Source organism: Vulpes lagopus, chromosome 8, assembly GCF_018345385.1.
Source record: "Vulpes lagopus strain Blue_001 chromosome 8, ASM1834538v1, whole genome shotgun sequence".
Lineage (NCBI taxonomy): Eukaryota > Metazoa > Chordata > Mammalia > Carnivora > Canidae > Vulpes > Vulpes lagopus.
In genome coordinates, this window is record NC_054831.1 from 13302546 (window position 1) to 13318520 (window position 15975).

General features: G+C 38.1%; 1 protein-coding gene across 14 annotated transcripts in view; it reads left to right on the forward strand.

Moving 5' to 3' along the window:
• The window catches only part of DOCK10 (dedicator of cytokinesis 10), a 260880-nt gene that overhangs the window by 112050 nt on the left and 132855 nt on the right, over window positions 1-15975 (forward strand). For 11 of the 14 annotated variants that reach the window (XM_041766383.1, XM_041766388.1, XM_041766392.1 and 8 more), the window contains exons 2-3: window positions 1644-1763; window positions 13026-13115. In XM_041766383.1, the coding sequence (XP_041622317.1) occupies window positions 1644-1763; window positions 13026-13115 (210 nt within the window). The remainder of the gene's footprint in view (window positions 1-1643; window positions 1764-13025; window positions 13116-15975) is intronic. The other 3 variants (XM_041766384.1, XM_041766379.1, XM_041766387.1) reach the window with 1 other exon arrangement.

Sequence of the window (15975 nt, forward strand, 5' to 3'; positions counted from 1 at the left end):
ATCAATTTGTGGTCCTTGAGATTAATCTTGGCCTGGGAAAATAGAGAATTGGAACTTAAAATAAGTCTATGTAGAATAATCATGTCAAAAGGTAGGCATACTAGGACTTTTTTTTTAATTACCCAAATTATGCCACAGGATTTCTGTGTCTTCTGCTGCAAAATAGTGAACAATATCACATGGCTCTTTCACTAAAGAGTTTGTATTGGACAACTAAACATCTTTCTGAGAATATTATACGGAGTCCTATGTTTTTATTTGCGAAATCTGGCAGTCTTACTTGAATGGCTCCTCCAGAGAGAGTATTCATCTTACATTGTCTTTAGTTTACTTAAGCATTTGTAAAATGGGTTTCTTTTGTTTCATTTTAATTCAGAAAGTACATGGAAAACCTTGTTCGAGGACCACTGTGTTACATCTTGTTTTGGGTTTTGTTTATATTTGGAGGAAAAACATTGACAGCTACTTTGAGGAGCCAGTTAGCAATTATTAAAATGTTGGTGGAAGTTTCTGGGGCCTCACCAGCAGAAACCTTCCAAAGAAGGCCTTAGAAATCAAAAGTAAACCTCAGTGCTTTGCAGACTGGGGAGGGGTGAGGTCGGCAGGAAATTGTTGATGTCATTGATGTGCTAGAGAAAAAAAAAGTTTTTTCCATTTATGAGATTCCCCTTGGCATCCAAATTTCATGACCACTCCAGCTTCTGAGAGCCCCAGTATCATCCAAAAGATCATCCCTTTTCATTTAAGTTGCACAGATATTTCACCAAAGGGCTAGGGAACTCAAGACTGTGTCCTTGGTTTTCTGGTTTATAATGTTTTATTCTTTACTTGGAGACCCATTTTTCTCCCGTGTTTGGAGTAGGCACATCAACCCTGAAGACAACCTTGTGTCTCTGAAACAAGAGACAATCACACCTTTCCCCACTGGTGTTCATCATTTGGTGCTATACTCAATTTCTTTGAGGAAATTGGCCAAAAAAAATGCCTTTTTTCTTGGCTTTGGGATTTTGAAGCCGTGTGATTATCTGGCTAATTTTTCAGACTGTTCTCCATTTTCACCACACTGTGTCCATAATAGTTGTGCTGTTCACTTCTCTTAGAGAATTACCCAGCTTCTCTCTGTTGTGGCAAAGAGGCTCAGAGCCAAGCAATTAATCCTGACACAGGATCCATGCTTCAGTGACAATGAAGACAGCTCGTGATACTTTGCTTGCTAATAGGGAGCCAACATTTTAAAATAGATCCAAGTAGACCTCACAAGGAAGGATCTAATTCAGCAAAACTGATGAAGTTCATAATACTCTAGTGAGCAAGCAGAGGACCTTTCTTCAAATTGACAGAGATAAAGTTTACATAATTCACTGGATGTGTTTGGTCAAATACCATGAGCGTGGGGAGCTCAGTGAGACAGCTTGAATTACTGAGCAAGAGTCCAATGTTTCAGGATCTTCTCATATTATTTCAGATCTGAAAATAATAGTTATGTGGCTTTGCCCTAAATGCCTGGAGTCTCTGTGACTCCATTGGAAGGACTGCATAATGTCAAAGCCTTGGTAATACTAAGGAATGAAACCCAACCAGGCGTCGAGAAGAAGCAAGATTATGTCTGTCAGTGGTTAATATCATATTTTCTTTTTTCGCAGCAGGAAAAACCCAGGCTCCTCGAGCCTTTGGATTATGAAACTGTCATTGAAGAACTTGAAAAGACCTATCGGAATGATCCCCTCCGAGATCTTCTGTTCTTCCCCAGTGACGACTTTTCAGTAAGTGTTACCTTATTAAACAGTTGATAGAAGATCCTTCCAAACTGGGTAGCTGTCTCGCTTTATAGATTCAAGTTGCACAGAACTCTTTCCTGTGATCATCCTACGTCACAGTCACAGAAGTGGGAAGCCACATCCGCCAATAGAGAATGGCCTAGGTCCTCTTACAGCTGAAAGATTAGAGATTCAGTACCACAGTGGCCTTCTCAGCCAGGAGATACACAGGGGGCTGGCTCGTTCCACATGGTTTCTAACTGCTGCCTTCCCTAACCCTGACAGAGCATTTCTTTCCTCACCCATTTCTCACTGAAAGCTACTAATGGCAGAGGTGGGGGATCTCTTGGCACAGAATATGCCATTCTTAAAAATCACCCTTAATCTTGGCTGTCCCTTTATAAGGAGATGTTGAAGCTGTGGGCAAAGAAAGGTAGGCAAGCACATCTTCCTGGGAGGATTTATGATCTGAGGACAGTGCTCATTGGCTGTGCATGGAATGCTCCCGAAAGTGGTAGAGAGAATGAATAAAAAGGCAATTCACTGCAGCATTGGAAACAAGCACAGTTGAATTACGGCTGATGAGCACCCCTGTGTCTCCAGCATTTTCCATTTGTGGTCATCTTAAGCATTTTTAGGTTGTTAGTAAATATCTATATAAACAGAGATCTCAAAGGGCAGGTGGTAGTCTTTCCTAAAAGAAAGTTAGTCTCAGACATCACACACGAATATCCGAAAGCTGATGAAAAGACAACGCTAGGGTAACTTTTCGAAGTAGCCACTGTCCGTGAAAACTTCTGTTGAGTTGCTGGGGCCCCGTGCACACACTTCCTCAAAGAGCCTCACACCTCCGTGCCCTTTTACCTTGGGGGAAGATCTGGCTTCTGGTTTCTAAAGGTTAATTATTTTCACCTTCCTCCACGGATTTTTAAAAAAGAAGGTCTACGGAAGTTAACCATTTTCTGTTCCAAGTATACATAGAGAATGATGGAAGAACAGAGAGAGAGAGATTCGTGGGAAGGAACGAAGAAATTCTTCTGATTTGTTTTGCAGATTTTTAAATGACTCCGACTTTGCTATTTGACACACTTTAAGAGAGGCTTATATGGTGCAGACATGTCATTTCCGTGGTTGGACCACCGGGGCTTGAGCTGCAAACACAAAGTTGAGCCACATTTTATTTTTTTTATTTCCACACCCTCGCTTTTTCAGACTGAAGGCAAACCTTTACAGACAGACTCTTTCTGTCAACCAATACAAAAATCCTTGAGACTCATAGACCTTCACTTCTACTGTGCCTTCCAGAAGTATGACAAAAGCTCCTCCAAAGTCCCCCAACTCAGGAAGAGAGCAGAGGCATGCAGATGATATGTGACAATCTCACTGAATTTGAATTCATTTTTTGGCATCTTTCCACAACGATTTAAGTTAAAGATTGTCTGATTGCTCTAGGACCTTTGCCATCCTTAATGGTGTAAACAGAGCACATACTGGCATGCATACTTCCTTATTTTCCAGAAGTGAACATTCCAGCAAATACACTGAATTCTTCCCTTTTGTGCTTGTTTAAACTCCTTCTGTGGCTACCCCCATGGCCTTCAAAATGAAGGAAAAACACCTTGCCATTGCTCAAGGCTCTCTCCAAAATCTAGTCTTTGGTCCATCTCAAGATCATTATCTTCCTCCCCCACCCAAACCCTACCGCTGTCATCACAGGCCTCTTCATTCTCAATGGGTAAAATACCAGCACAGTCTTAAACATGACATTCTCTCCCCCCTCAGATCATTTCCTTCCTTTTCATTCAGCGAATATATAATGTGTAATACCGAATGTTAGGCCTTAGTCTCAGAATGGGGAAGCCGCGGTGATTACACAGAAGTTGCCTGGGTTTAGTGGACCTTACCTTTCAGTCAGATGAATCAAGCAAGTAAGGAAACAAATTAACTAGCTAGATCTTGGGATAAAGACCAGTTCTGTGAAGAAAATGAAACAGGGCCTGGTTCAGAATTCCCAGGGAAGACCAACCATGCTAGAACCTAAGGAAGGAAGGAGTGTCTCAGGCTGAAGGAAGCTGCCACAAAGGCCCCAGACAGCTCTGACAGAGAGAGTGGTCAGAGACAAGGTCTGGCAAGGACAAGATAAGACACTTGCATCTTATTACACATGCAGGTGGCAAGTGGCAAGTCACTGGACCGCTTCAAGAATGAGAAAAACTGACTTGGTGTATGTTATTGAAAGCTCATCTGACCTCTGCATGGAGAACATAAAACAGGATGTGGAGGGAGCTAGGACACTAGCCGGAAGAATAGCTCCCAATCAGCAGGTGCTCAAGAGAGACTGGATGCCACCTAGGCCCTATTATCAGAAAATGTCCTGTCATACAGACAGCTAAATTGTCATTTGTCTCCAGCATCTGACAAACAAAAGGGAGTTTTCAATATTATTACCATATGAAGTTGTCAGTTTTCGAACAACGTTCAGATAGATTGTTTCCCCTCTTTTCTACTCTACAGGTCAAGGGTTGACAAGCCATGACCCATGGGTGACCTGCTGCCTATTTTTATCTGTCCCATGAACAAGAAATGATTTTTATGATGTTGGTTTTCTTTTTAAAACTACCTTGTTTTATTTTCTACACAGAATGGGGTAAATCATTGAAGAAAAAAGATTTTGTAACCATAAAAATTACATGAAATCAGATTTCAATATCCATAAATGAAGTTTTATTTGAACACAGTGATGCCCCTTCTTTTATCTATTGTCAGTGGCTGCTTTCATGACACACTGTAGGACTGCAGCAGAGAGAGAGGGCCCTAAATGATTTACTACCCTACCCTTTACAGAAAAAGTTGGAGCAGCCCTGCCATAATGAATGAAACTGGGTTCATTTGGGTTTTTTTTTTTTTCATCTCCTTCTACATGGAGTAATGACCCTTCCTGAAATGCCCTCTGCCACAGTCTTCTACATCCACAGCCCATGTTACATGTCAAAAGTGTTGCCCACCAACAGGAAGCCCCCTGCCCCCCTGGCTAGAGTATCATTTCCCAGGCTCATCTTTGAGTAATGAGTAAGGGTTCTCTGGGATATGTGTGGACAGTCTCTGCTCTCTCAGTGGGATATAGTGATAGAGTGACCACTCCCATCTCCAGGGCATCACAGAATTGGAGATAGAGGACCAACTCTAAACCTCCCACCCTCCCTCCAAATGTCCCAAGCCCAGTTGTGTCCTTATGGATGGGAGACTCCAGCTCACTTCCATATTTCCATGTTACCAAGCACCCCCACTTGTGGCAGACATGATTCATTACTTGGTTTGTTTAATCAATATTTATTCAGCACCCACGAGGGGCTGAATATAGAACAGTACTTCCCAGACAAGTGAGGCTGACAAGAAAAGCAAAAGCCCTGTATTTAAGGAGTGTGTGCCCTAATATGGATGAAAAATAAAGCTGATTAAGAATCCTGGCTTCTTCTAGCTAAGAAATATCAAGAAACAGGAATTTCAGTTGCTATTTGATACAACTTAGAGATCGTTTTTTACCGAGACAAGACTCCTATAGAGCTGCTTCTCCCTATTCACCCTGCTGACCCAGACCATCCCAGCCTTTTTTGCCTACATCCTCAAAAGTAGCCTTTAACCAGTCTTCCTGCTTCCTCCTTTGCCCTCATTTAAAGGAAGCTGTAGAAATACAGATCAGATCATGAATGCCACAACTCTAGCTTAAACTTTCCAGTGGTTTCCCATTGCCTTCAGAGTCAAAACCAGCTTCTCACCATTGTCCCCATCACCTGGTGCCTGATGACCTCTGAGCCTTTATCTCCTCACCCTGTTTTCTGTGGCCACTGCATGGATGCCTAGCACTCTCCCTGTTCCCTGAACTTGCCAAGCTTGTCCCCTCTGTAAGGGCCAGTCTGCTCTCTTGCACAACTGGTCCGTCTTTCATTCACAGTTCAGTTCATGTGCCATCGCTCTGAAGAAACATCCATGATTCCAACCATACCGTGTTTCTCTACGACACCACCCTGCTCGCTTCTCTTTACAGCACGATCATTATATAGAAAGATCTCAGTTTGCTTTTTCTTTCCTCTGTCACTTGTTCCTCACCATTAGGGTGTACCCTCTAGCAGGACAGGGATGTCTTCTCTTTTGATCATCAGGAGACCCCCAGCAGCTAGAGTGGCACTTGACACAAAGCAGGTGGAAAATGAATCTTTATTTCATGAATTATCCTTCAGAAACAGGTAAGTTATTATTTTAGAACATAACTTGAATCCTTTGTGGTCCTTTAGGAACCAAAGGCCATTCCGAAATGAAATTTGAGTATAAAGACGATGAAGTAATTTGTTTTGCCGGATGATGAGGAATGTGATTATTAATATACTTTCCTCTTCAACACAATGCAACATGTCACCTTTAGATAACAGCATTAAAATCAGAATCCCCTTCTCCAGGAGCTTGTTCTGCTGGTACAGTGCCTGCCACATAGTTGCTATCACCAAGAGCTCATTTCCTCTCTGTAACCCTTCAGGAGTGTGTGCCCTAATATGGATGTTACTTGGCATGGGAGAAATCAGTCTGTATCTCTATTTCAAGTGCACAATGCAATGTCAGGCTCGTGGGCTTTCAGTGAAGATCCCAGAACGTTGAATTAAAACCATCTTCTTCCCGGTTAAGGGGCTGAGGTAGATGCATCTTGCTTTGTCTTGGCACATGAAGTGCGTGGGTTCTGGGAGCAGGCAGTGTGATCTTTGGGACTACTTGCATCATAATGAATCAGTAAGAATAAGCAGTCTAGATGCATTTTGTAACTCATTCATTTCAAAAACATGCGCCTCTTCACTCATTGTATTTGCCACTCTTGCTTTTCTCATCTTTCTTTTTGAAGCAGTTAGTAATAGAAACTTAAGACCAAAAAGCAAGGAACTTAGTCACCAAATTGTGGCTTTGTAAAATAGGCAAGGAGAGTAAGGAAGAAAAACGAAAACTAAGGAATGGTTTCAAGGACACAGTGAATCACATTGAGTGATTCAGTTTGAGGAGAGACTGATAAAAAGAAAAATAGCAGAACAAAAAATGAAAAAACCAGCAATGAGTTTCTCTCTGAATAATAGATACAGAAAGCCTGAAGTGCAATCACCTCTGGACATCCAAATCTTAAACAAGAAAGTTCAGAAGTCTGAAAGCTAGCACGCTGTGGAAGGTCATCTGATCACACCTGCATTTCAAGACTGCCCACCCCAGTAAAACTGCTCCATTTCAGTTCGGCTTCATGGCCCACCTTCTGTGAGGTTAGCTGCGTCTATCAAGGGCACCAGTATGAACAAGAAGCAGTGCTTACACTTGAAAGATTATGCTTTTGACATCAGACAGTACCAGTTTCAGAGTCAAAAATCTATGTTGAGGATGGGAAGTCGCCTGCCAGAAGAGTTACATGATCTTCTCAAATCCCCTCTTCATCTCAGTAGTTCAGAATTAGTGTCTCAGGGTTCCCCTGTGCATCCTGTAGTTTTCACTGGCTTACCATGATGACTGAGTGAATCATGAATTCTTAACATACCAATGGCTTGTTCTTTCCACAGTATGTTTTTAGTTATAAAAAGCAACTGGTATATGGGGACTTCCAGACTCAACCACATGGATCATTTTGATGAGAGGAGGCAGAAAGGCCTCAACACCTTTTAAATTGAAAAGCAGAAAGGCCCTGAGTCATTTGTGGTCTTTTTTTTTTTTTCTCTTCTTCTTCTTCTTCTTGCTTTACTGCGACACAGCTTAACATTTTTATAGGACTCTCAACCTCCTTTTAGTCCTTGGCTTCTGAGCCTGAAAAGTAGGCTTTAAATGACTCACAGTATTCATGCAAGATCATTGTAATTGCAATTTAAAAGCTAAGTGATAATCTTTGTCAAACTAGGTTATTTCTAAGTACTAATATTCCTCTCGCTTAAAAGCTAATGAGACTGAGATTTACAAAGGCCCTTGTTCCAGGATGTAGAGTACCTGTAAGGGCAGAAATCAAACACGAGCACTTTGACTTGCTATTAGCATTTCTGTCTACACAGCATGCTTTTGGCCAGCTGCTTCTTAGAAAGATAAGGTACACACTTAGGGGAACTATTAACTCCCTGAATCCCACAGTGAGTGCCATCAGAAAATTGATATGGCAGTGAGGAATCCTAGAGTGCTTATTTCAGTTGAGTATGTATAAGTGGGAACTTCTCTGGGCTGGATCGATTTAGGAATATATACACATAAAGTGCACATAAAGGCTTGTACATGAATATTCATAGCAGCATTATTCATAAGAGCCCAAATTGGAAGCAGTGTAAATGTCTGTCAGCAGATGAATGAATAAACAGAGTGTCGTCTTTTCTCACCATGGAATATTATTCAGCCATTAAAAATGATTGAAATACTGATTCATACTACAACATGGACAAAACTTAAGACCGCTATGCTATGTACAAGAAGCCAGTCACAGAAGACCATGTATAGAATGATTCCAACTGAAATCATAGACAAATCCATAGAAAGTTAGTAGTTTCCAAGGCCTCAGAAGAAAGAAGAATGGGAAGTAACTACTAGTAAATATGGAGTTTCTTTTGGACATGATGAAAATATTCTAAAGTTAAATAATGGTGATGGTTGCATTACCTGTGAATATATATAAAATCACTGAATTCTACACTTTAAAAGGGTGAACTTTATGGCATGTCAATCGTGCCTAAATAGCATTGTTATATTTTTAAGAAAAGATTTTTCTACGCATTAAGAGAAGTATAGGTGGTCAGAGATAGGGTGCAAAAATATTTTAATACATGTCTGTATTTAAGTACTTCATTCTTTAAAATAAATAAACAACTATACTAAAGAAATAATAAATACCATGGGAAAACATTTCATTTATTGTTATTTTTTATTTCCAAAGCAGATTTAAGTGGCTTGCTTATATACCACAAACATATATATATGCTGAATTAATCATTAGCAAAGCTTTGAATCTAAAATATTCTAGAGTGAAGCTGCAGACTTTATGTATGATACAGACAGTAAATTTTATAGTTCAGAGAAAAGAAAATATGTGTTGGATGAATTAGAGAAGATTTTCAGAAGAAGCTGGCACCTATACGAAGCCTGAGGTTAGGGAAAAGTAAGGAAAATAAAGGACTTTCTGAGAGGAGGAGGAGTCTGGATGAGGCTTATGCAGGAATGAGTCCAGTATGGAAGAAGGAATGTGAGCAGCCATATGGGAAGATGCATGGCGGGTTGGCTGTAAGTGGGTTGGCTCATGTCTTGGGCCCTTGCTCGTCACGGGGCCATGTCTGCAGGCCTCACACCAAGCAGGCTTCTTTTCTATGCCTTCCTGGAAAGTGAGCTCAGACCACAGCCTCTTGAGTATTTACCAAGAGAAGGTCCTGGTGCAATAAGTATATTGTTGGAGCACTGTACTCTATGAATGTTCACATTTTTCCATATGGAAAATGTATTGTCTTTACCTCCGTAGAGGAAGTAAGACACATTTTGGAGCCTGGAAAAATGAATCAAAAAAAAAAAAAGAGAGAAGAGAAAGAAAGAAAGAAAGAAAGAAAGAAAGAAAGAAAGAAAGAAAGAAAGAAAGAAAGAAAGAAAGAAAGAAAGAAAGAAAGAAAGAAAGAAAGAAAGAAAGAAAGAAAAAAAAAGAGAGAAGAGAAAGAAAGAAAAAGAAAGAAAGAAAGAAAGAAAGAAAGAAAGAAAGAAAGAAAGAAAGAAGAAAGAAAGAAAGGAAGGAAGGAAGGAAGGAAGGAAGGAAGGAAGGAAGGAAGAAGAAAGAAAGAAAGAAAGAAAGAAAGAAAGAAAGAAAGAAAGAAAGAAAGGAAATGAAATGACTTGCTCAATGGTTTGCCAATCCAAGAGTAAGAAATCTTGAACCAAGTCCCCAAACTTCCCTATTATAGTCTTATTTTAATTTTTTTTTTTTTTTTAAATTTTATTTATTTTATGATAGGCACACAGTGAGAGAGAGAGAAGCAGAGACATAGGCAGAGGGAGAAGCAGGCTCCATGCACCGGGAGCCCGACGTGGGATTCGATCCCGGGTCTCCAGGATCGCGCCCCGGGCCAAAGGCAGGCGCCAAACCGCTGCGCCACCCAGGGATCCCTTTAATTTTTTTTAATTTGTTTACTTGAGAGAGAAAGACAGAGCAGGATGGGAGGGCAGAGGGAGACAGAGTCTTAAGCAGACTCCGTACTAAGCATGGAGCCCAACATGCCATACAGGGCTGACCTCACAATCTGAGCCAAAACCAGGAGTTGGACGATTAACCAACCACCCCATCCAGGGGCCCCCCTACTTAGATTTTTAAATACTGTGATAGCTAAGTCTCAATGCTTGACTTGGCTGAATGATGACAACTGTCCGGTTATGGGCAACTGCTCACTTATTGTGCATTTCCCAAACACTTTAACTTCAGCAAAACAAGAAAGACCTTCCCTTAAAGCACAGTGCATAACTCAATGGAAATAAAAGGTACAGCATAGAGAATATAATCAATGGTATTGTAACAGTGCAGTATGGTGACAAATGGTAGTTATGGCGAACATAGCATAACGTGTAGAGTTGTCAAGTCATTATGTTGTACACCTGAAACTAATGTAACATTGTGCATCAACTATATTCAAATTTAAAACAATAATGAATGAATGAATGAATGAATGAAGAGGGAATCATTGAGAAGGTGAGCACAATGAAAGTATGAAAGTGATATTTTCACATAGTTTAAAAAAAACTAAATCAATACTCTTCTGAATGTGATATAAAGTGTTTTTAAGCAGCTAATGTAGTGTAAGTGTCTGCTCTACTAGAATATAGGCCATATCCTGTTTTAATCTGAGAACTTTAGGTGAAGATCACTTTTAAACACATGCTTAGGTTAGAATTGACCATGAGATGTTTGTAAATAGTCAACTATAAGGCTTGTTGAATTCTCAAGCTTCAGACTGATGTCTATAAACAGCATCATTTTTGTTCTCCTTTTTAAGCAGCTGGGATCTGCAGTACTGTCAGAGGAGGCTTTTGCTCAGCCCCGGGGAAGGAAAAGCAGACTTTTTAAAAGACTTTGACCAGTGGACTTTGGCCAATTGAGAAATGGCCCTGATGTGCTTGGAATGAAGTCTTTCTGTGGTCACTTTAGCCAGCAGAATGGTGGCTGTGACAAAGCCACACAGACTACCCACTAAAGTGTGGAAGGAACCAGAAAGCGACGGGGCAGTAGTTGAAGAAGTCTGAATATCATGGACTTGAAATTGCAAACACAGGCCTGCATGCCTTATTTCATAAATAAAATGACAGTTTTTATTTCCAAATGCCTAATCTCGGGACAGTAAGCCCCTTATAAAATTCTACCACCAAAAGAGGAGCTAGGCTGAGTTCCAGTGCTGCCTCGGATCTGTTTCATGCAATCGAGCTCTACTAATTGTCAACCAGAAGGTTTGTAAAAAGAGAAACAGGAAGTCTGTTGTGGCCAAGGCAATTTGTAGTGGTCTGAAAGCATCTAATTCTCAGAAAAGAAGTTCTTTGTAACCATATTAATACCCTTAACAAATATGACTGCATACTTCTCTTCTTATTTGATCAATTTATCTTTGCTTCAATGGAGACACATTCAAGAAATAAAACATAAGTAGAAGTGTCACAGTTCTTAAAGTCGAAACTTTATGGAGGCTTACTTTTTCAGCCAAATTCTCCAGTATCATAACAAAATATAACTGAGATCAACAGCATGTCATAAGCATTTATTATACATGTATCCCTTTTCTTGTACTTGGTGTATTCTGTGCAAATGTGAAATAACTCCATGCAACTTGTAATGCTACATTTTAGATTTATCACATGGCTACATGAGAGTGATTCAGACTCAGTTATCTTATTAAGAATCAACATTATTTCATAACTAGAAGTCATCAGGAATCACTGATATCCATTATACGCATAGTTATACACATGATTTATTTCTATAATCCCAACCTGAATGAATTTCCAATCTCACACATTGCCTATGTATTATGTATTTGGGGAATCTAGCTTTATTTACTATATGACATCATGGATCAAGTGGCTATGTGATCATTATTACTGGAAACCTGAGTCCATATACCAGAAACTCACCATTAAGGGAAAAAAAAAAATTCTTAAACCAGCTCAGTATTCACCTGATTGTATTATACCACAGAACAGTGATCTTAGTGGAGCACTAGGTATAGCTACAAAGGAGTTTACATTTGAGTCATGTTACTCTACTCTCCAGTAGACAGAGTATTTTAGAGTAACTATTATTTTTTAAAGGCAAGGAACTAATAAGAGACTACACAAGATAATGAGAAAGAGGAATAATATTTTTATATAAAAATGTATTATAAAATAATGGCTGAGGGGATCCCTGGGTGGCTCAGCGGTTTGGCGCCTGCCTTTGGCCCAGGGTGCGATCCTGGAGTCCTGGGATCGAGTCCCACGTCGGGCTCCCAGCATGGAGCCTGCTTCTCCCTCCTCCTGTGTCTCTGCCTCTCTCTCTCTCTCTGTGTGTCTATCATAAATAAATAAATAAATCTTAAAAAAATAAAATTAAATAAAATAAAATAATAAAATAATGGCTGAACTATATAAAATTGTTTTAGAGAGAAAAATCCCTAGCCTTGCCAGTAGATTATAATATGTAATGTTCTCTAGAAACACCAAGCAGGTGACACTGTGTATCTGAGAATTATCTATCCAAAGAGGAAACAAGTTCTCTCCAGATAATTGAAATCTAGCAATAATCTTTTGCTTCAAACTTTCAATAGAGCTTATGTTCATCTTCTAACAGAGTGTACAACATAAAAGAAGCAACTTGAAAGAGGCAATTCAAAAGGAATCAAAAATGTAAAATCTAAATAATAAGTCCTAAATTGGCCCTGTCGTTTTCTCTTTCACTTCAAATTTATTTTAGGATTACAACAAAAGATACAATAGAAATAAGCTAGTGAAAATATACAGATTCCCCAAGTTTTGTTTTCTGCAGTGAAATGAAATAGCCTCAAATGATAGTTTTACTGATAAACCATAATTGTAATGATGCTAGCAGTTGGCAAGCTAACGGAGGGTTGGCTCTCCTGTTCTAGAGATTGAAAGTTTCTCTGTCTTCTTTTACTGTAAGATACTAAGATCTAAGGCACTTTTCTATTGTGTTTTTGGTATAATGGTCTGTTCTGTGCTTCTAAGTTGGAGAACTTAGTTTCTTTTCATTGTTCTTCCCAGACAGCCACGGTGTCTTGGGATATCCGAACATTGTACTCAACGGTACCGGAAGATGCAGAGCACAAAGCGGAAAATTTACTGGTGAAAGAGGTAAATGTGTGCTTCCAATCCTTTACTTTATAAAACTTTGTTTTCCCCTAGCAGTGCTCAATACAACTTCCTATTACTATTGTCTTCCTCTACTTTTCAGTAGAGAATTCCAGATGCTATGATTGATTGATGTCTTTCAGCTGGCGTCACCTGTAGATTCTCTGCATTTTCCTGTTAATCATTTTTCATTATCTGGTGACTATTCAAGTTTTGGACTTTTTTTCTTTTGTTTTTACTTCACTTACAATCTTCACCTCGAGGAATATTTCTGTATACCTAAAGGAAAGATTTAATTTTATTTAATTTTATTTTAGATGGAGTTGTTGGAGAGGCCATAGGATGTGAGAATTTTGGATAACAGAGTGTCTATTTTAAGAGATACATTTTTTTTTATTCAAAAACTGACTTTGGAAATAATTCATGGTAAAGCCCTGTGGCTATGATAAAAATCTGTTGGTATAGCAGTGCTTACATTCAGATGGTGTAAGAGAAGCCAACAAAACTGATGCTTCTTCTAATCAGACTATAGGATGCTTTAGGGCAGCTACTTAGAAGATATTTGTTGAATGAATAAATGAAGCTAGTCCTTCCTTTACAGAAAATGGAATGAGAAAATTTAGCACCTATCAAACAGAATCCTGAGAGAAAATGGCATATCCCAGTTAGGATTTAATCAAAGCTACATACCATAGCAAAGCTCTTTCTCAGCTCTTAAACATATGTGCATGAATATGAGCTAGCTTTATTAGCATATGTATTAATATCAGCCTGTATTAATCATATATACTTTATGTTATACTATTTCAGTCCAAATCTTTTGCCATAAATTTACGAGTTGTTTCTTCCAATTCCATATTCATTTCCCAAAATTCACCTTAAATTTCACTACCGTCTAAGGAGTTAAAGAAAGGAAAAAGTACAGGTTCAAAAGTACAGATATCCCAATGTTATCTGAGTATACTATTTTCATATTCACTGATAAAAATATTAAATGTGACGTCAGTACCATAAAATTTTGTTTACAGTCACCTTAGAGGAAGTTTTAATATCTGGTCAGGCATCACAGTTTTAAAAAGAGCTGGCAAATCATTTTTTACGGAAGAAAATCAGAATTGCTGAGATAAGGTCTGCAAAAGTTTTTCAGTAAATACATAAATAGGTGTTAATTTAGGATCTGAAACATTTACGATATTGAATTCCTAACTGGGTATACTGAACCAGTTCTTCCTGAGTGTTCTTCCTTAAAATATTGCTCTTTTATATAAAGATCGTTCACTTGTTAAATCTCTGTCCAGGTACTTTATAGTTCTGTTGCAAATGTGAGAAATTTTTAAAACAAATTCCCTTTCTTACTGTTTATTGCTGATATTTTTGAAGAGCTACTGATTTTTGAATAGGTATAACTAGAGCTCACTAAACTTCCTTATCCTAATAGTTCTTTTGTAATGTTAATTTTTGTTTTCATTTTTATCCTATTTTTTTGCAGATAAAAAGACACCATTTATGATTATTTGATTTTTAAGTATGTAGTCATATCATCTGCAACCAATTAAAATTTTATTTTTTCTTTCTTTGTTTTATTTTCTGGTATCTTTGAAACAATGTTGAGTAATAATGCTCATATTGGACATCCTGTCTTAATTTTGATTTTAGGAGGAGGCCTTTAGCTTCTTTGATGCTTTATGAAATTTGGTATTAATGACACTGGCGTAAAATATATGTCTAGGAAGGGTTTTCTTCGGCTTTTTAAGTGCTTCTAAAGATTTGGCTACCCTATAGTATGAAATCCATATGCAGCCTATCAATAAAATAGCTTTATCATTTGAATTTAGCTCTGTAATAGAATTAAGGTTTCTGTCCTGTGGACCCATATTTGTATTTCTGGTGTAACTTTCTTGTTCAAATTGTATTACTGCTTTTAATATTCTACTCCATTCAAATCGCTAATATTTTATTTCATACTTTTGCATTTATATTCATGAGTGAAATTGGCTCTAGTTTTCTTTCCTCTCTTTGGTATTAGACAAATGCTAGCTTTAAAAAATCGTGACACTCTCCAAATTTTTCTATCTTCTGGAAGAAACAAATAAATCACTGAAATGAAACAATATCTAGAAACATATCCAACTAAATATGGTTTCTTAATAAATGACAAACATGGAACTTCAAATTCTCAAATATCTCACAAGAGAAAGTAATTTCATGAATACCACTAGGTTATTCATTCTGGATGGAAATAAAGTTAGGCTTCTATCTCACATTAATACAAAAATGAATTCCAGGTCAAAAAACAATTTAAATTTTAAAAACAAAAGTATTAAAACCATAGGAAAACATTTTTATTTAGAAGTTTAGGGGATATGGACAGATTTAAGCAAATAAAAATATTTAATTTTTACATGATGAATGATGCCATAAATAAAGCCAAAAGAAAATCTTTAATCAGAGCAATTATTTGCAACTCATACCTTTTTGCCACACATGCACATATTCCTAACTTTCAAAACCCTACGAATTAATAATAAGATAAATAACCGAAGAAAATATGAGCAAAAGGCAGGAGCAGACAGTTACTGTCTTACTCAAAAGAGTAAGTGCCTTTGGCCACGGGACACAGAAAGTTGCCAAGATTCACTTATAGTCTTGAAAATATAAAGTAAAACAAAAATTATGTGTGATACTTGTATGAAGAAAAATTTTTAGGTGAATATTATTTAGTGTCAGCAGGGATATAGGAAATAAACATTATCACACAGTGCTTATAATTTTTGCATGTGTATAACTTTTTGAGATGTAATTCTAATGTATCTATTGAGTAGTATATATAAAAAGTAGTATATATGAAAAAAACACTAGAGCA